General features: G+C 50.3%; 6 protein-coding genes across 6 annotated transcripts; 3 read left to right on the top strand and 3 right to left on the bottom strand.

The window, feature by feature from the left end:
• Positions 1-813: 813 nt before the first annotated feature.
• Positions 814-4,072, bottom strand: bro1 (putative signal transduction protein BroA; the record flags this gene model as incomplete). The annotated part of the gene is made up of 3 exons (XM_057220334.1): positions 3,726-4,072; positions 2,086-3,670; positions 814-2,031 (listed from the first exon to the last, which is right to left on the bottom strand). The coding sequence occupies exons 1-3, from the start codon at positions 4,001-4,003 to the stop codon at positions 814-816; spliced, it is 3,081 nt and encodes a 1,026-aa protein (XP_057074425.1). The 5' UTR covers positions 4,004-4,072.
• Positions 4,073-4,657: 585 nt separating this feature from the next.
• On the bottom strand, positions 4,658-6,452 carry N7516_007613 (putative mitochondrial DnaJ chaperone (Mdj1); the record flags this gene model as incomplete). Its single annotated transcript, XM_057220333.1, has 4 exons — positions 4,658-4,862; positions 4,922-6,180; positions 6,242-6,356; positions 6,406-6,452. 4 exons carry the CDS (start codon positions 6,450-6,452, stop codon positions 4,658-4,660), a joined length of 1,626 nt encoding a protein of 541 aa, XP_057074424.1.
• Positions 6,453-6,881: 429 nt separating this feature from the next.
• On the top strand, positions 6,882-10,363 carry N7516_007612 (endopeptidase La; the record flags this gene model as incomplete). Its single annotated transcript, XM_057220332.1, has 3 exons — positions 6,882-9,870; positions 9,934-10,151; positions 10,208-10,363. 3 exons carry the CDS (start codon positions 6,882-6,884, stop codon positions 10,361-10,363), a joined length of 3,363 nt encoding a protein of 1,120 aa, XP_057074423.1.
• A 1,037-nt stretch (positions 10,364-11,400) lies between these two features.
• N7516_007611 (protein kinase family protein) lies at positions 11,401-15,184 on the top strand (the record flags this gene model as incomplete). Its single annotated transcript, XM_057220331.1, has 2 exons — positions 11,401-14,063; positions 14,149-15,184. 2 exons carry the CDS (start codon positions 11,401-11,403, stop codon positions 15,182-15,184), a joined length of 3,699 nt encoding a protein of 1,232 aa, XP_057074422.1.
• Positions 15,185-15,891: 707 nt separating this feature from the next.
• On the bottom strand, positions 15,892-17,337 carry N7516_007610 (CobW family GTP-binding protein; the record flags this gene model as incomplete). The annotated part of the gene is made up of 5 exons (XM_057220330.1): positions 15,892-16,257; positions 16,336-16,943; positions 17,000-17,011; positions 17,068-17,151; positions 17,214-17,337. 5 exons carry the CDS (start codon positions 17,335-17,337, stop codon positions 15,892-15,894), a joined length of 1,194 nt encoding a protein of 397 aa, XP_057074421.1.
• Positions 17,338-17,636: 299 nt separating this feature from the next.
• N7516_007609 (Mob1 family protein) lies at positions 17,637-19,414 on the top strand (the record flags this gene model as incomplete). Its single annotated transcript, XM_057220329.1, has 2 exons — positions 17,637-17,861; positions 17,909-19,414. The coding sequence occupies 2 exons, from the start codon at positions 17,637-17,639 to the stop codon at positions 19,412-19,414; spliced, it is 1,731 nt and encodes a 576-aa protein (XP_057074420.1).
• Between the last annotated feature and the right edge of the window lie 653 nt (positions 19,415-20,067).

The following is a 20,067-nucleotide window of genomic DNA, read 5'->3' as shown; positions in this document are numbered from 1 at the left end:
ATGGGAAAATGGAATTATAAAGGACTTGGTGTGGAGCTAAGGCTCTTTTGCTTCTTATACTGCCGTTCTGGGTGCTGGCCTGTCCTGGTTGACGGTGCGCTCTGTTCGGTGCGGTGAACATACATGGCGTGTTGTGGTTTACTGGGTTGCCTTGCTTCGAGGATCTGGCGGCCTCTTCTCTTTTGATCTATTAAGATACCCATTGGCGTTCAGTGTGTTTATCTTGGTTGTTTTATCTTTATTTCTTGGGTTGCGAGTTGCGGACTCTCCCTCCCTCTCTCTCCCCCACTCTCTCTTCTACTTACTATGTATGCTTTGCATACCATAATCGAATACTCACAAGAGATAACCATATATGTACACAGGTACCTAGACAGGTTACAATCAAAGATTATAGATAGAAAAGTCTCTTGCACAGAATATGCTATTTTTACCGCCTCCGTATACACTGAAGGAGAGCATCAAAAAAGAGCGTATAACTAGTTATTTCATTTTGTCATTTACATAAGAGCATGCATGTTCCCTCCAGTAATCTAAGAGGGCAGAAAAGACAGATATCCAAACCGAACGTGAGAACAGGGACAAAAAAGCCCTCCAAACGAAGCAGTTAGGACTATATAATAAAATCCCGCGAAATAACAAAGAATCAATCGAGGGGCGACCTCAAAGCAACAGGTGTAAAAGTCCACAAACGCCAGATATATGGCTCCCTTCCAACCGCCCCTTTCGGTACATACATACTCCATGTTCCATTTTGTCAACTAGGTCCAACCGAATCTAGCCCTTTCCACCCCCGCCATGTAACCACTATTATCAATCGCCCAGATACAGGGAAGTCAACTTTATTTCCAGGCGTTGAGACCAGCCCATGGATCGGCGGAGGAGCCGGGCTGTGACTGTGGCTGTGACTGCGAGGGGTTCTTGTGGTGCCCGTATTGTCTGGTCTGCGCATAGCCACCAGGACCAGAGGGGTATATACCACCTGCTGTAGGAGGGTATGTTGTCTGCTGGGGGGCGTGGCGGAGGTGGAGGCGGGATGTAGCCCTGGGGAGCCATATAGTGCGAGGACTGAGGGCCAGCACCAGGAGCCGGCGTGCCGGAATTGGAGTAGCCGCCGTACGGGGCCGGGGTTTGAGAAAAGAATTGCTGGTTCGGAGGTGGGGACACGGGGGTCTGGTAAGGATATGCCATGGGGTTGTAGCCCTCCGATAGGGGAGCTGCGGCGCCTTGCTGGAAATGCTGGGCTTGGTAAGTTCCTGGACCACCTCCCATGTACTGCCCGTAGGGCGCTGGAGAGTGCGAGAGGGGCACGCCTGGCATGGTGGGCGGGTAGCGGGGTGACGGCTTTGGGGATGGACCGGTGGTTCCATACGCCGGCGTCTGAACGGGCGGGGGTGGTGACTTCACTTTTGAGGGCGGTTTTGCCGATCCTGTGGAGGGTAAATTGGAGGAATTCTTTGGTTCCGTTGATAGTCGCTCCATCAGCTGGCGCAGCTTCTCTCTCTCGCGGTCTTCTTGCTCTGGGACACCGCTGGAATTGTCGCGGCTAGCGAAGGAATCAGGATTCCTGCGAAGACTTTCGACATTTTCGCCCATGGCCTTGTCGCGCTCGATCTGGCTGAGAAGCTGGGCACCTTCTGATCGGCGGTTGTTGATGAAGGTTTCGACATTCTTGCGGAGACTGTCGACGTTCTCACCCATGTCCTTGTAGAAAGTCCGTGCTTGCTTGATACCGGACGAGAGACCATGGAATGCTTCATAAACCTTCTTGTACCGAGCTATCACGGAATTGCGTTGTCTCTTTATAGACTCGTACTTCGACTTCTCCAATTGAACTCTTTTGTCTTGAAGAAGGCTATCGTGTATCTTTGTGAGTTCGTTCATCAAAGATGATTGTTTGTGATTCGCCTGCACAAGTATATTCTGATATGGCAGGAACTTTTCCAATTCTGTCTTGAAGAATTCCTTTTCTCGGCCGACGAAGGACTTTTTGTTAAGAATCAAGCGCTCCGTGATGTCGTCTTTGTGAGTCTAAAGCAAATATAGTTAGAAAGTTATCGTAGACAGATAGACTAGGACACTCACCTCCACTTTGAGATCTGCAAGCAGTTGAGACTTCTCTCGCTCCACGAGATTCAGTTTCTTTAACAACCCCTCCACCTTGGCAATCTGCTCTGCAATAGAAGCGCCACCCTCATCGTACACATCATCTAGCAGAGTACCTTCTGCCGGACTGGTGACACCGTCCTTGCCCTTGCTATGTTTTGAACGGGCTTTGATCAAGGCTCGCTGGAAAAGAACATCGGCTTCATCTGTTTCGCCAGCAGACCGCATCTCATCAAAATCGCTTTCATACTGCCGAAGTGTGGCAGACAACTGAGAATCACTCGCGCTGGCCTCATTGATGGTATCCCGATACGATCGGACATCCCCTCGCAGCGTGGTATTGAGTCGAGAGCTGGGCTGCTGGCTCCAGTCTGCTCCATACTTTGAGCGCATCTTCTCACACACGCTTTCTTCCAGATCTAGCTGCTTTGAGCACTGGTCTAATTGGGATAGTACTTCTGCCTTGCGATCCTGCAACTCGTCAAATGCCTTGCGGAAGGGATTGTGGCCAGCAAGTTCTGAACACCAGCGACGGAAGTCATCGTCCACTGACATCTGGTTTATGCCTCCCTTCAAGACATCGAGAGTATCTGGCAGTTCAAGTGAGCCCAATTTAGCGGCTATATCACGATTGGCACTCTCGGCCTTTCCAGTCTCAACTCGGCGCAACTCGGCCATTTCTTCCTCGTAACAACTGGCGGCCTCAGTGACCCACATAGGCCTCAGTTTTTTGAATAAGTCTGGCCCAATGATTTGACTAATATCTTGTCCTTGGTACAATTCGCTAACTGGAATCGCCTTGGCAGCGGTAACCCTGGAAACTGGTGAAAGACCAGCCTCATTAGGGACTGGTTGGTGGTAGATGAAATCATTGTCTTTGACCATAGTGGCAAGTAAAGCTTGCACATTTGTTTGATTATGCTTGATGAGGTCCAAGAGGTTAGAGCCTGACTCTGCCGTTAGGCCGGTGTCCACTGGAGGCGATGAAGGGAACGTCTTTGCCCAGCTTAGAGCAGTGGCGGACTGCTTATCAGCCATCTGTAAACGAGCAATAGCAATTCCATGAGATCCGCTCTCACTATCCGCAACCGCCTGATAATATGATGCTACTGATCCCATATGTGCTGCCTTGGCCTGCACAACGATCGTCCAGACCTTGTCAAACACATTCTTGTCAACGAAGTTTTGTATTATCTCCGCAGCCTGTGAGTAGAGGTACGCTGCCTGTCCAGCCAGCTTGGCCAAGAGCCCAGGCTTCCTCTGATCTGCCACTTGTTTCTCAAAAAACACCTCTTGGGCTTGAGCTAGTGTGACATTTATCAGTGTCTTGATGGTGTCATCTTTCAGGTCGGTTGATGGCGGATATAAGAAGTTTTGATTAATATATGTAAACATCCCGGCGGATGCCTGGAAAGAGTGATAGGCGGTCTTGAGGCCGGTATCGTCAGCCCGGCTCTGGCTGGCAGCATGGCAAGATAGGATGGCAGAGATGTTAAAGATAACGGATGCCTTTTCGAAGGCCAGGGAGAATTGCGAGGTAGACGCATGAGTGAAAGCATCGTACCTAAGGGACAAGTATATAAGCACAAGCGGAGCATACAGGAGAAAAGTACCCCTACCATGTGAAAGGAATCTTGACGTGGTTGTCGTCGATAGGGAACCTGAGGTCCAGCAGCTCCAGCTGACCGTAGTATCGATACAACAGATCACGACCGATAGCGCTGTCTTTCCCTACACCCCTCATATCCTGACGAAGCCGGTTGAGAGTCGCGCATTCTTGACTGTATTGTTCGGGGTCTTCGCCATGACCCTGTCGAATGTAATCCTTGAGAGGCTGGATCCAATCAATCTCGTTGGTCTGCTTCAACGGACACGAGAGCATCGGCGACTGAGCCATTGTCGGGTGGTTGCCAGGAGCGATATGCTCCCATCCAACAATACAAAAAACTGTGGGAGAGAAAAAAAAAGCGCGGGGCAGGGATGGTCAGAAGCTCCGGTGTCTGAGGGGATCGGAGTCGAGGCTGTGGGGTAAGGGAGGCGGAACGTCAGCGCTTGACGGTCCCTAGTATGTCAATGACGTCGGTCGATATGGTATTGTTCGATGAAAGCAGCTTAGAAGACGATGAGATAATGCGAGAATTTTTTGACAGAAGAATAGAGTTGCCTAGAGTGTTGAAGTGTTGAAGTGTTGAAGTGAGGGAGATGTGGGATGTGATTGTCCATGACCTCTAGCCGTGCCTCTAGGCGCCAAATCCCAAAACAACCTAATAACTAGAAACACATAACTAGTTACAACATACAGAACACAGACATTCAACAAAAATATTTGAATTTTGAGTAATATAAGATAATTAATACATGGGAATGATCATAGTACAGTCATTACAGTCAGAAGTAGAGAGCTTCTTAAGACATCTATCACTCGATAATAGTAATACAATATTCTGCCCCCCAAAGCCCTGGGCAGAACAGGTCCCCAATATCGCCGGCGCTATGACATGGGTGAGAGGTAAATACAAACGGATATAGAGTACATGATGATTTACATTTTTCAACCCGACTTCTTCGAGCTATCCTTGCTGGCATCGCTGTCAGCATCCTTGGTTTCCGTATCCTTGTTGGAGTCTTTGGAGTCTTTCTTGTCAGCTTGGGATGACTTGGAGGAATCACTATGCTTCTCTGTGAGTCGATGCCAGACAGATTTCAGGAAACCTTCGTTTTTGGCAGCGTCATCGGCACTATCAGAAGCAGAGGGGCTATCAAGGTAGTTAAGTTAGCACAAGAGCCAATATTCACCATGAACTGTGCATCTTACCTGTCCTTGTTGAAGTTCATTGTCCGCTTCGCTGTCTTATCGTTCATCTCGTCGGCGAGGACCTCCAAAATGGTGCGCTGGTTGCCTGTCAAGTACTTGGGCATAGCAACCTTAAATTCGACCTTAAGATCGCCATTGGGAGTGAAACCACGAGTGCGGCCATTCAGCTTCTTCATGCCCATTCCTGACAAAGTGATCCGGTCACCGGTACCCGTGCCGGTGGCCACCTTGACCTTCACTTGATTGTCGAGAGTCGGGATGGTCACCTCACCACCAAGGATGGCAGTGGTGAGGGGAATTGAGGCAGTGTAGAGAATGTCGGACCCGGAGCGGCTGAAGCGATGGTCTGGAGCGACTCGAATGGAGACGTAAAGATCACCAGGTTGGGTGCGAGCACCAGGCGGAACAGCTGTTCCAGTTGGTGGGGAGTCACCTTCGCCGGTCACACGTAGACGCATGCCATCTTCGACACCACCGGGAATGTCTACCTTGATAGTCTTACGCTCTCGGATCACACCATTTCCATTACAGGGGCTGCACTCTGATCCCCGGGGAACGGACATACCGGCACCTCCACAAGCGTCACACGTGGCGGCAACTTGGAAGCCTCCCTGCATGAGATGAACGCGGGTACCTGTGCCATTGCACTGACGACATTGGGACCGCTTGGCACCAGACTTCAATCCGTCACCTTTGCAGGTTCCGCACTTGGTCAACGGCGTGATGACGATTTCCTGGGACGTGCCCTTCGCAGCGTCCATGAACGAGATGTTTGTTTGCACCTCAATGTCTTCACCGACCAAAATCTGTTCCTGGAAAGGGTTGCGCCCACCCCGGGGTCCACGGCGCGCTCCTCCGGTAAAGGCTCCAAAAAGATCCTCAAAGTTGATGTCGCCGGAAAAGCCCCCGCCAAAGCCACCGCCGCCAAATCCACCTCCACCGCCAAAGCCATGGAATCCCCCGGCACCAGAGAATGGGCTACCGCCAGCGTTTGGATTGAACCCACCATTCTGATCAAAAGCGGCCGAACCATACCGGTCGTAGTTCTCTCGCTTCTGGGCATCGGATAACACTTCGTAGGCTGTCTGGGCTTCGGCAAACTTGTCTTTGGCCTGGGCGTCCTTGTTGGTATCAGGGTGGTACTTCTTAGCTAAGCCGTAGTAGGCCTTCTTTATGTCGCCGGCGGATGCTTTCTTATCCACGCCTAGGACCTTGTAAGGGTCGGCAACAGCCGCAAGAGGAGAGGTAGTGTGGAAGGCCTGTAAATTGGAGAAATTAGCGACCTGAACATTGACAGCCCAGCCCGTAGAGACGACATACCCTAGCCGATATCACCAAAGATTCCTTCCTCTTGCAAACGCCCTCCCGAAGACGCCTAGCCGGAGAAGCAGAGACAGTTGCATGGTAGTTCCTTGTTTGGTTGGATGAGTGAACGCTATTGCCGGAAGTCTGCTTAGAATATTGTCGCTGGGTTCGCAACAGACGCGCGGGGGAGAGCCGCGGCCTTGGGAAATGCCGTGGATGGATTCATGGATAGTAATAGCCGAACAACGGATGGACGGCAGTGGTAGTTGCGAGGATGAAGGGGGATAGATATACGCGGGGAAATGATCAAGAAAAAAAAGAATGACAACTTGAACAAGAGAATGAATGGTTTCAAGAGCACCAATGACGTTCTAAGCCAAGTTAAGCTACTCCCTGGATCACAGAAGCTTCGAGTTCTTCGGCTGAGAGAAGTTTCTCGGAAAAATGTGTGGCCGGACGATGATGAAAGAGTTGCTTACCGAAGCAATAACGGGGTGCTCCGACTACGGCATTCCAGCTTCCACTCGACCCATTTGTATCTAATACTTATTGCTGTCCCTTTGGAGCTGTGCCACGGGCTGTCACGGTTCTTCACTATATCCCTTTTTATCTCCTTCACTCCATTGCCCGGGCATCCACCTCATACTCAAGGAGCATGCTCCGCGGCCAAACCCTCCCCTGGAGAGCTGTACTCCATCAAACGCCACGACCTCTCCTCCGACGGCCGTTTCTTGCTTCACCGAGATATAATGCAACCTTCCGATCAACACTAAGTTCAGCCCGCCTGGGTGACTCTCTTCCCTCGTCTTCCCGCGCCTTCTCTGCGAGCTCCATTCGGCGGAGGGAGAAACCCCCGCCAGATGACTCTAAAGACGGATCGGAAGGGAAGGAAGAGCACGAAACCAGTCAGAATGATAAGGAAACGGAACGGGCCCCTGAATCGCGGAGGAAGGGAGCGGACTCAGGAAAGAAGGTCCCTTCCGCAGATCAGGTAGCTCCCGCGCGGAAAAAAGACCGATCATCCGATAAAGAGCGCGGAGTGGAAGAGGAAGTAAAGAAAGAAGCCAACGCATCAGATGGCAAGGGGAACTCGAATGACACACCTTCGCCCATCCCACCAAGTGATGGCGCGGCCGACTCCAAACCCAGCGGTGCAAGCAGCGGTGCAAGCAGCGGTGGTAATGGCGGCAATGACGATAGTGGGAAGAAGGGCAAGAAGGCCTCTGGGGAAAAGGCTTTGCAAAAGCCGGCAGTTCCGGACGTTTACCCACAGGTAATGGCAATTCCCATCGCGAAACGCCCTTTGTTCCCTGGTTTTTACAAAGCGATTACTATTCGCGATCCGAACGTCGCTGCCGCGATCCAGGATATGATGAAACGAGGTCAACCATATGTCGGAGCGTTTTTGTTCAAGGATGACAACGCCGATGGTGACGTGATTGAGAAATTGGACGATGTTTACGATACTGGAGTTTTCGCTCAAATTACCGCCGCATACCCTCTCCGTGGGGAGGCTAGCGGTGTGACAGCGGTTCTCTACCCCCACCGACGTATCAAGATCTCGTCGCTACTTCCTCCTGGAGAGAACACCAAGGGCGCTACACCTCCACCTGCACCTACGTCAGAAGATAAGACGGCTGAGAAGCGAGGCGATGTAGTGGCCAGCTTTGAAGAAAGCGCACCCGAGCCAGCTCCCAAAGACCATTACGAACCCACATCCTTCCTGAAGAAACACCCTGTCAGCCTTGTCAACGTGGAAAACTTGGCCGAAGAGCCGTTCGACAAGAAAAACCCAGTTATCCGCGCAGTAACCAGTGAAATTGTTAATGTGTGCAAAGAGATCGCCACCTTGAATCCTTTGTTCCGCGATCAAATCTCGGCATTTTACACAGATCAATTCCCAGGAAACCTTAGTGACGAACCAGCCAAATTGGCTGATTTCGCTGCCGCTGTATCTGCCGGTGAGCTCCACGAGATGCAAGAAGTTCTTGAGACAATGAACATCGAGGAGCGTCTCCCTAGGGCACTTGTCGTTCTAAAGAAGGAATTGATGAACGCCCAACTCCAGTCCAAGATCACCAAGGATGTCGAGGCTAAAATCCAGAAACGCCAGCGCGAGTACTGGCTGATGGAGCAAATGAAGGGCATCAAGAGAGAGCTTGGCATCGAGTCTGACGGGAAAGACAAGCTTGTCGAGAAGTTCAAGGAGAAGGCTGAAAAGCTTGCCATGCCTGAGGTTGTCAAGAAGGTCTTCGATGAGGAGATCAACAAGCTAGCACACCTCGAGCCTGCTGCATCCGAGTTCAATGTCACTCGTAACTACCTAGACTGGCTAACCCAAATCCCCTGGGGCCAGAAGAGCGTGGAAAACTTTGGCGTCAAGAACGCAGTCGGCGTCCTCGATGAGGATCATTACGGGCTGAAGGATGTCAAGGATCGTATTCTTGAGTTCATCGCTGTGGGCAAGCTTCGTGGAACCGTTGAAGGAAAGATTCTTTGCCTTGTTGGTCCACCCGGTGTTGGAAAGACTAGTATCGGCAAATCGATTGCTCGCGCTCTGAATAGACAATACTACCGGTTCTCTGTTGGTGGTTTGACCGACGTGGCAGAGATCAAGGGCCACCGACGAACCTACGTCGGTGCTCTCCCGGGACGCATTATCCAAGCTCTCAAGAAGTGTCAAACTGAAAACCCTCTAATCTTGATTGACGAGGTTGACAAAATTGGGCGTGGCCATCAGGGTGATCCGTCCTCTGCTTTGCTTGAACTCCTCGATCCCGAACAAAACAACTCGTTCTTAGACCACTACATGGATGTCCCTGTGGATCTTTCCAAGGTCCTTTTCGTCTGTACTGCTAACGTGACCGATACTATCCCTCGGCCATTGTTGGATCGTATGGAACTCATCGAATTGTCCGGCTACGTGGCAGATGAGAAGATGGCGATTGCTGAGAGATACCTCGCCCCCGCCGCTCGGGAGCTGACTGGCCTGAAGGATGTGGATGTGAACCTTGAACGGGATGCCATCGAGGAGCTGATCAAGTCGTACTGCCGTGAGAGCGGTGTCCGTAACTTGAAGAAGCAAATCGAAAAGGTCTACCGAAAGGCAGCATTCAAGATTGTCCAAGACCTCGGCGAGGATGTGATGTCCGAAGAGGCTGCTCTGACCGAAGCGGGCAAGGCTGCTCAGGTAGAGTCCAAGGAGCATGAGCCAGCTGATCCTGCGCAAGTTCCGATTGAGCCAGAGAAGTCAACCACGGAGATTCCTCGGCTGGCCCTCAAAGTCCCCGACACTGTGCATCTCAGCATCGGCAAGGGAACTTTGAAGGATTACGTTGGACCTCCTGTTTTCACCGCGGACCGCCTGTACGACAAGTTCCCTCCTGGTGTCACCATGGGTCTTGCATGGACCAGCATGGGCGGAGCTGCTCTGTACGTTGAATGTATTCTGGAGAATGCATTGAAGCACAACTCGCGCCCTGGGCTCGAAATCACCGGCAACCTGCAAAATGTCATGAAGGAGTCCACTCACATTGCGTATTCCTTCGCCAAGTCTGTTATGGCGCGGCAATTCCCTGAGAACCAATTCTTCGAAAAAGCCAAGGTTCACTTGCACTGCCCTGAAGGCGCTGTTCCAAAGGATGGTACGTGAAACTTCAATGCGTTGGTTAATATTATCACAAGTCAGCGGCTAACCATTCCAACAGGACCCTCTGCCGGTATCACTATGGCTAGCGCCTTGTTATCTTTGGCTCTCAACCACTCTCTTGAGCCAACCGTTGCCATGACCGGGGAGTTGACTGTGACTGGTAAGGTTCTGCGCATTGGAGGCTTGAGAGAGAAGACCGTGGCTGCTCGTCGGGCTGGTGCCACAAAGATCCTTTTCCCTGCAGACAACACATCTGACTGGCTTGAGCTACCTGAGGTGAGTCATAAATCCATCCATTTCTGGTGATTATCTTAGCTAACTGTTTTATCTAGAACATCAAGGAGGGTATCGAAGGCCACCCGGTGAACTGGTACTCCGAAGTGTTTGACCTTCTTTTCCCCAGTCTCGACCAGGAGGCTGCTCGCACCATCTGGCAAAAGGCATTGGCCAAGCCCAAGAAGGGTAGCGAGGAGGCTAATGAAGAGTAACATGGTGATACCTTTTTTTTAGTTTGGGGGTCCATTTTCGGTCCATGTCGTATATACCTGTTTGTGTTTTTACGTTGTATAGCTTTTTGTGTGATTTACTGTATACATGGCGTCTTTGTCTTCCGACACGGAATGCATGGTTGGAGTTGAAGGACTGTTAGTAGACCTTTTTGTTCCCATGTGAGATGTATGGACTAGAGCGAGAGCCAAAAAAAAAGATTACTCCACTCAAAACAGGAGGCGTTCTATAGTAAAGCACATTTGTATAGTAACTATAGTATATAGTGATATTGCCAATATTGCAGATAATGCAAAGATAATGCAAAGACTCACATGGATTGCCATATATCGAGTAATATCAAAATCTACTGCTGTCGTGTCATATAGATTGACGCCAAAATAAACAGGGCGTGAATGGAGCCCCCAATCAGGCATAAGGGTCAGGCCGCAACGCATCCTCGAATTTTGATCTGTGCGCCATTCGATGAATCATTATCTTTATTCTATTTTTTTCTCCCTCACCCTTGTGTCCCTTAGAAGGGCTTTTGATTGATCTCCTGCAAGGTCCTTTTGCCTCCAGACATTCGAAGCCTTGCAGCGGAAGCATCTCATCACCACTATCAAACGGCTGCAGGCGATTCCTTAGAGAAAAAAAAAATTTAGAGGGAGAAAAAAAAAAAAAAAACAAAACCACTTATATCTAAGAAATTTCATCTTGACCGACATCTTTCTTCCCCCTTTTGCACCCGCCTTTTTTTTATGAGCTTGTGCTGGGCCGGTCTCCCAGCCTCGTTCATTGCAGCCCGACGTTGTGCGACACTTGGACGTTGAACCTCGACGTGAACCTTCCAACTCTTCAACCTCGAAAGGAAAAAAAAAACACTACTTGGAACTGGTGGGACGAAAACCCGTGTCAGTGTGTCAGTGCGACGCCAAACTTCCCTGCCTCCTTGACCCTGTCTCAATTCTTATGGACATCGGAGATTCGGCCAGCGGGGTGTTCGAGTCGTTCCTTGCACGACAGAGCGGCTTGCCGTATGGCCATCTCTGTTCCCAACTCCTGTAGCCCGACGCGGCTGGCTTTTCTGGACGATAAAGGCGGAAATCCGCCAAAGCAGAGCATGTGGCACCGGTTGGGTTTGCGAAAACTATGGCAGGGCCGCGACGATCATCGAGACACGTCTGCCGGGGAGAGTCAAGATGAGATTTCTCCCCGTCCTTCTTCTGACAACTCCCGCAAACAAGACAACTTGACACGTCGACTCTCGCGAAAAGTCGGCGTTCTACCACGAACCACTCCCTTTAAGCGACAGAGCTCCGATCTCGAGCGACTGGCTCCTCGGGAACCCGATCACCGCCGTGCCCTCTCCGCCGACCGTCGCCCCTTAAGTTCCCAGAGAAGCAGGTCTCCACCGCCAACCGTGGGCCCCAGGCAGTCCGCGCCCGAGGTTCAGTGGCTCGGCCCGGCTCCCACAACCACGGTCGATGACGCCCCCGAACCAGAATTGGAAACGAACGATGTCCATGAGATTAACGATGTCTCCGAAAATTCGAACCCCTACCCCGAAATGACGACGGATAATTTCGACGCTCCAGAGGAGGAGGAGGAGGATGACCACACAATCGATCTGGATATGGAACTGGAACAACGGTGGATTTTGAATCTGAGCATGCATTTCCGAGACGGGTCAGAGCGGGAGAAATTCTTTGTGACGTACGCAGAGACACCGAACCGATGGCGCCGAGTGACGATTTCCTGCGATTACCACGATGCACCGCCATATTCACTGGAGCGGGAACTGAAGGAACTACGGTATCAACGAGACAAATGTGCACGGATCTACGAATCCATTCGCGAGTCCCTTCTTGCGATCCAATTCTATGAAGGTGTCACGAATCTCAGGCTCGAGACGAGCGATGGCCGTTTACACGTTCATGTGACGGAGGACGTAAACGAAACAATTCCGTACCCTCCCATCTCCAGCATCAGGCATTTGGTCAACGCTCCTATCATCCCCGAAGACTCGTTGCACTTCGAATCTCATTTATCCGGCTTTGTTTACAAAATAAACCTGGACGGACGTTTCTATATCAAGAAAGAAATACCTGGTCCCGACACCGTGGACGAGTTCCTCTACGAGATTAACGCTTTGCATGCGCTGAAAGACCGCCCAAGCGTGATCCAGGTGGAAGGAATTGTGATCGATGATTGGCGAGGCGTCGTCAAGGGCTTGCTAATTAGCTATGCAGAAAAGGGCGCACTGGTTGACATTCTGTACGAGCAACGCGGGAGGACGAGCTTTGCACGACGCGAGCGATGGGCAAAGCAGATTGTCCAGGGCCTCTGTGAGATCCATGAATCAGGCTACGTGCAGGGCGACTTCACACTCGCCAACATTGTGGTGGATGCGGACGACAACGCCAAAATCATTGACATCAACCGTAGAGGATGCCCAGTGGGGTGGGAACCCCCGGAAATTGCCGCTAAGATCGAGAGCAACCAGCGCATCTCCATGTATATTGGTGTCAAAACTGATCTTTTCCAACTGGGTATGACGCTGTGGGCATTGGCGATGGAGGAGGACGAACCTGAACGACAACCGCGACCTCTTCGACTAGGCGATGACGCGAAAATTCCAGACTATTACCGACGGATAGTGGATATTTGTTTAAGTCCAACTCCGCGACATAGGCTCTCTGCGAAGGATCTTCTCTCTATGTTTCCCCCACTGCCGGAAGCACGGGTATCGACACCTGTTCAGTCGCTGGAGACCATTACCAATGATTCTAGGCACTTGCCAATTAGCAACTGGGCTCAGCCTCAGCCTGCTGGGCTTGGACTAACATCGCCAATGGGTATGATACAACAAGATGATCATTATTATCCCCAAAAGGAGTTTTCGGGAGATTCTTATGGTGATCTGCAACACCCCATATTCTCTGAAAACCACGACCTCGTCAAGCGATCAACAATAACTCTCGCAGAATCCAATGGAAACACGGGATTCCCATCTAAGCCATCTTCTTCCTCTACATTGAATCACCACGAACCTCACAATCCTAACGAGTACATGGACTTTTCCAGCCATTTCAATGATGGCTCGTCACCCTGTCTACCCTCTGACAATCAGAAACCGGAAGCCACCCCAGTTTCTCAGACAAGGTCAATGGGCAATGGCTTCCACAACCACCCAGTGGAGCTACCAGCCCTCCCGAATAAGTCTGTCTATCTCGAAACTGCCCCCGTGGATAATCAGCAAGAGACATCTGATGAGCCGATCTATAATAATTCCCGAGCTTTCCTTGGCTCCACAGTCACCGCACCTCCACTCTCACCCCCAGTCAGCACATCTCTTGTAAAGTCGCAGAAACAGGAGGCTCTGAATCGACCAAGCCCAAGGGCAGTCAATGACGAAGGTGACCTTGAAACATCAGCTTTGCCCATCAACCCTACTTTGCGTGACTCTGGTACATCAGTTGGTCCTCGGGACATCCCATCTTCAATCAAGCATACAAAGAAAGACGGCGTGGATCAGCCATGTGCAAAGGCCACCAATGACAAGGATGATCTTGAATCCTCATCTTTGCCCCTCAGCCCTACTTTCCGTGATTCTGGGAGTTTTATTGGCCTTCAGAACGCCCCTCGATCGGTGAAAGCTTCCCCTATCGAGCCGCCAAAACAGAAGTGCGCAGATCTGTCGTGCGCAAACGTCGAAACCAACCCCTAAATTTACTGGGCCATCGCCCTCATCCTCATGTCTGTCTCTCTCGGAACTACCGATAAGCCCTACTTTCCGTTCTCCTGGAATCTCCATCGACGCTCCGGGTACCACTCCATCGCTGAACCCTTTGCCTGTTAAACCGTCGAGGCAGGATAACGTGGATCAACCACGTGCAAAGGCTACCACCTATATCAAACCCGTACCTACAACACCATCAGATGCAACATCTTCCCAACCTCTCCCGGCATCACCTATCAATCCTACTCTAGCTCACCCTGGACCTTCACCCCAGCTTCCGAGCGCCCCGCAATCAGTGAAATCATCTCCTATCCAGCTACCAAAGCAGACTGATTCAACTTCACCATTCGCAAACACCGATATTAAACCCAAGTATACTAAGCCATCACCCTCAACATCAAGTCTGGCCCGTTCGGGATTGCCTATCAGCCCAACCTTCCGTTCTTCCGAGACTTCCATCAACACTCTAAGTGCCCCTTCACCACAGGGTCCTTCTCCTACTGAACCACCAAAGCCGGAGCGGGCGATTATGCCACGCGATAACGACCTCACACCCACATCTCCGTCAACACCGTCTCGATTCTCTTCAATGCACATTTCGAGCCTTCGTCACACCGGGGCTTCCATTGGCTCTCTAGGTACGCCATTCGCAACAAGTCCATCTGTCGTTGGAATTGGACTGTTAAGGCGGCCTTGGGAAAAGCCATCTGCAAACAGCTCAGATGTCAAATCCGCATCGACGATGTCATCAGGGTCAGCCTCATCCCTCGGAAACTCTCAGACTTCAAGGAAGCCAGAGAGTCCCATTTCACCACTCAAAACATACCCCCTCGAAGCCCAGAAGAACGAACTTTTAGACCAGTCCAAACAAAAGACGGCCGATATCAAACCTGCACTAACAAATCCACTGAACCCCACCTCAAATTTGCTGGGTTCAAAGTTGCCCATCAGCCCTGCTCATCCAAATTCAAAGCCCAGTTCCACTTATACCGAGGTTGAGATGGCACGAGCTGTACAGGGCCCATCTTCAAATCAGGCCAAACCGAGCAGTTCGAGCCAGACACGTTTTCCCTCGAATTGAATCTAGTCACCAATCCATCCTCCACGAACAACTTCGTGAAGCCCTACATGGGGCACATTCACACCTCGAACCAACGCAAGGTCACTAATATTTTTACCAAAACAATCTTGCTAAATTGGCCGCCCACCCACGACGCCACGAACCCATCTCTCCGAACGAGCCCCATATTCGGGGCCGAGCACACTCGATACCCTTTTGATTTGCTCTGCTTGTACAGTTTATGCCTCGTCGTTTGCCTCGTGTTATTCAGCTTTTGGAAGCATTTATACCGATGGCGGGCGAAACCCTGGAGTCCTAAAAAGTCCTTTTTTTCTTCTTTTTTTTCTTTTTTCTTTGCATTTTGGCGGATTTTAATTGGTTTTTGTTCTGGTAGCTTTTCCTTTGTTTTCCCTATCTCCTTTGTGATGCCCTTTTCTTGTTCTCTTGTTGTCTATTCTATGATTTATCTGTTTTCTCTCAGCGGAGGCCCTCGTTCTGCGTTCTGGTGTTCTCACCCGGAAGTCGATGTATATTGATGGGAATTTTTTTATACTTCTTCTTGTCTGACAGGGCTGTATTATTTTTTTTTCTTTTTTTTTTTCTGGTTATTTGGCAATGCAATTTTTGGCTAGCAGTGGCTTTCGCATTCTAACCGTAAATAGGCCCTGGTGTCTCCTTTCATGGAGAAATGACTTCTTTATGTTTAATCATAGACAATGGATTCCTCCTCATTTGGTAACCAAACAAGATTCAAAACTCTCCCGCCAAGGTTCTACACTTGATCCTAGTCCTCGTCCAATCAGCACAATCTTGCACTCGAGTGGTTTAGACTTGTCCTCTGTGTCTATGGGCTCCGCGTCTCGAATCTCGAATACATCCCGCACGGCTTGAATGATCCTGCTTGTCCCGTCATTCAGGATCAGTATACCCTTTAGCCGATGAACCTCGAAGTCTACAGGGTGTGGCTCGGATGAGACTGATTTCGTGGGCGCAGGGAATGTTGTATCCCATAAAACAGAGCGCAGCCAGGCATCCACGCAGTTGACCTTATCTGCCGGAATTGGAGGCGTAACGATCGCAGTGGTAGAAATTGCCTAGTAATAGTTAGAATCACGACAGCATGCCCTTCCTTGTTTGGAACAAGCAGGAAACAGAAGACTATATAAACATACCGGATCCATATGGCTATGTCCCTTCTTACTGAAGTCCAAATCCGCCAAGTGATCGTAAGCATGCAAATCTAGCACAACACCCTCAATCTGCGGCGTCCGACTATGATCCGTCACATGAATCTTAGCCACGCTGTTGATAGAGGCAACACGATCTCGCACAGCCTGCAGCTCTTGCTCCGTAACCAGATCCGTTTTGTTGAGGATCACCACATCTGCATGCGAGATCTGCATATGCGCCATAGACAGAACAGGGCCAGAACCGTGGTCGTGGTTCACGTCATGCGACTCGGCCTTCTCTTCAGGGGCCGGTTCGTCCAGCAATCGCGTGATGTTCTTTGCGTCGACGAGAGTGACAATTCCATCTAGGTAGATAGAGCTACCGAGCCCTTCGTCCATCCAGAAGATCGGGGCGATATTGCCTGGGTCGGCTAGACCGGTTGTCTCTAGAAGGATATAATCGAAGGTGCCGCGGCGTTCCATTAATGACTCAATGGCCATCACGCCTGTGTCTTTCACGGAGCAACAGATGCAGCCATTGCCGACTTCCATCCATTCGGTCACTTCTTGGCCGCCTTGATTTACTGTCATTGGTTTTTCAATGTCCATTGCTTTGTGATATAATGTTAGAATGTAATTTTTAGTCCATTTTGTTTGGACACCTTACAGTCACCAAATTCTGCAACCGTATTAGCGATGCATATCATATCACACAGTCAGGTGTAATAGACGAACCATTCATGATCACGGCAATTTTCTTGCCGTGTTTTTCTGTCAGGATATAGTTCAACAAGGTCGTTTTCCCCGCTCCCAGGTACCCTAATCAGTGTATCAGTCTCATGTTATGACTTAGCTCAATGTGCACTCTATTTCAATCATACCAGTAACCAGTGTTATGGGCACTCGCGCTGTTGGTTCTTCATCTACCGGTGCTTGATCTGCTGGCATTGCAGACACATCGATAAGATCCGGAGGAGCATCCTCATCTTCAAAATTGGCAGACATACTCTCTGTGTTATTTGAATGTTGTGTAAATATTAGAGAAGAACAACAAGAGTCCGAGGAAACAGAAAGCTCGTAGATGCGGTGGATGACGTTGTTTCCCAAAATAGACTTTAGGGCACAGGGCTCGGGCGGTCAGCCGTTGTTATGTTGATGGTTGTTATCTTCAGCGTCTTGCTTGCTCCCAACACTCAACCTTTGCTTTCATTAACACGATTTAACAGGGCGTTTAGGAGCCATTCACTCTTTTATTTATTTCTCGGTTTTCTCGTTTCAACACGCGCCCTCGTTACGATACCATCATGACTGCTGCGGGAGTCTCTCCGTCAAGCTCCCCGCGGCTTCCCAGTCCTCCTCCGTTTACTGAGGTTCAAATTGGGCCTCAGTCGCCATCGGTTGGCGAATCTTTTGGCAATGATGCAGACCTGATTGGTGGTGCGATAGGAGAAAACGATGGCTCGACGCGCAGAATCCGGCCAGGGACCAAATCCGCCAACATGGGCCTGCCGGCGATTCCCTTAGAGCAGGTTAGTTGCTTCCAGCTACGTGCTTTAGACATTACTGACAAATTCAGATAAATTCTCCATTCCAGCTCCAGGAACACCTCAAAGCCCAGTACCATAGGCTTGCGCCCGGGTACACTGAACTTATGGATAAGTACGATCTGCTTATGGAGAAGTACGATGTGCTTATTTGGGAGTACAATGAACTGAAGCGCAAATCATCTGACAAGGCGGACCCTAAGTACGATGTGCTTATGGAGGAGTACAATGCGCTTTTGGAGGAGTACAATAAGCAGAACCCCGATGAATTCGACACGGTGGACCGGACAAGCGAGGTTGCGGAAGAGCCGATAGAACCCTCAGAGATCAAGGTTGCTAAAGAGCCGAGAAAACCTGCGAGCGAGGTTGCGAATGAGCTGACCAGACCCCCGAATGGGTTCGAGGAAATTGGTTGGAAATACGAACTGTGCCGCTTCTTCACTCTAGAAGTTAATCGCCTGGTCGAGGGCTTTTTTGCTGAGACCCCGCCATGCTCGTCGCAAACTTGTCCCGAGATGCGAGTCAACGATTGGCAGTATATTTGCGCGGGCGCGGGACACGATAGAGCCAAATATTGCTGCGCTATTGACTATTGCTGCCATACTCTGGATTGGGCCATGAACATTCTCACCTCGGAAACTTTCGACAAACGACTTGTATTGCCAAGTCATGACAAAATCAAGAAACCTTTGGAAGATATCTTCCGCCGCCTCTACCGTTTCTTCGCACACGCGTGGTTTCGGCACCCTATTGTGTTTTCAAAGGTAGAAAGGAATGGCGGTCTGTACGTCTTTTTCAAGACCGTTTGCGTTCACTACAACCTTGTCGCAGACTACACGATCCCTCTTAGGGCCGGAGGACCCGATGAAGTCGCAGCAGCCAAGAAAAGGAAGGAGGAAGCCGAGGGAAAAGCACCCAAGGAAAAACCTGTCAACAGCAACCGCTTCACTATTCTACGCAAGGAAGGTGAAAATCCATTCGGTACCGCCGCGGAAAGTCAGGAGCCGGCGCTCGTCACTAGCGCGACCACCCGTCGCCACAAACACAGTCCTTCAATGGGATCGCGCGTTACACCTATCGCGGAGGATGCGGAGGATTTGGAAGAGGTTACGCCATCGCCATTGCGTGAGCCCCTGGAGCAGTCACCCGAACCGCGGCCTGTTTCCGTTTTGGAAATTCGGACTAGAGAGCAACCTACTGTCGCGGATGAGCCACCTACCGATGTGGGAAACCCCTCTGAAGAGCCAGTTGAGGAATCCCAGGAACAGCCACCGCAAAAACACTATGGGCAGCTATCTGAAAATCCTGAAGACCAGGAAAAGATTGAACAAGTTGGGCAGGCTAAGGGACCCTTCTCCGAGGAGTCAGCTACAAACTCAGAATCGCCCATCGAGGAGCATGCTACGAAAGATGATGAAAATACAACTTCCTACGAAGAGGCAACTCCTGCTGAAAAGCCCGAGGCAGAGACTGAAGTGTTACAAGAGCCTTCCGTTGCCTCTGGAACTAAGGACGAGCCAGAGAAAAAGGAGTCTTGACATCAACACCCTCTCGAGCCTTTCACGCCAATCTCACACTGATGATAATTGACCGTTTGTATGTATTCTTTATATCTCCCTTTTTTTTTTTTTGTTACCCTTGCGATCAAGGATGAGTCGCAATTCTTTAGTTACCAGATATTTTTTTTGTAATATAGTTCATTCAGGATATTGTTTATGGCCAATGTCAATGATACCCATTTTCCTGTCCTTTCTCGATATATTCATGGTTTAAATACTTCACAAATAGCTAATTTCTTTATTCTTTAAGGCTAGATAGCTAATAAGATCCTACCCTCTTGCTCTACTAGACTTCTAGAGCTTTGGGAGCGAATTAGTAGCATGGTAGGTGGTTAAATAAACTAAGTGCTACGCCACTCGTTTAGCGATTAACCCCAGCACGGAAACATGTCCATTGGGTTGATATCGCTCTCATCCCGGACAAAGGACTGCCAGCATGGATCTGGGTAGACCCGCCAAGAGATGTTGGGGCCATCCATGGATGATAGCTAACGCCTGCCACTCCAGCCAAGATCGCCTCCGGAGGGTCTAGCGGTTTAGCGGATCCTCTCCGGCGAGAGAGATCGAACGATATCGACTCCAGGAGCGGAAGGCGTGGCGATCCCAGGGCCTACGGATGTACGAATCGGGCC

The sequence above is a fragment of the Penicillium verrucosum genome (genome assembly GCF_028828655.1).
Source record: "Penicillium verrucosum strain IBT 35672 chromosome Unknown utg000002l_segment0_segment0, whole genome shotgun sequence".
Classification (NCBI taxonomy): Eukaryota; Fungi; Ascomycota; class Eurotiomycetes; order Eurotiales; family Aspergillaceae; genus Penicillium; species Penicillium verrucosum.
This window is presented reverse-complemented; position numbering and strand designations above follow the sequence as displayed.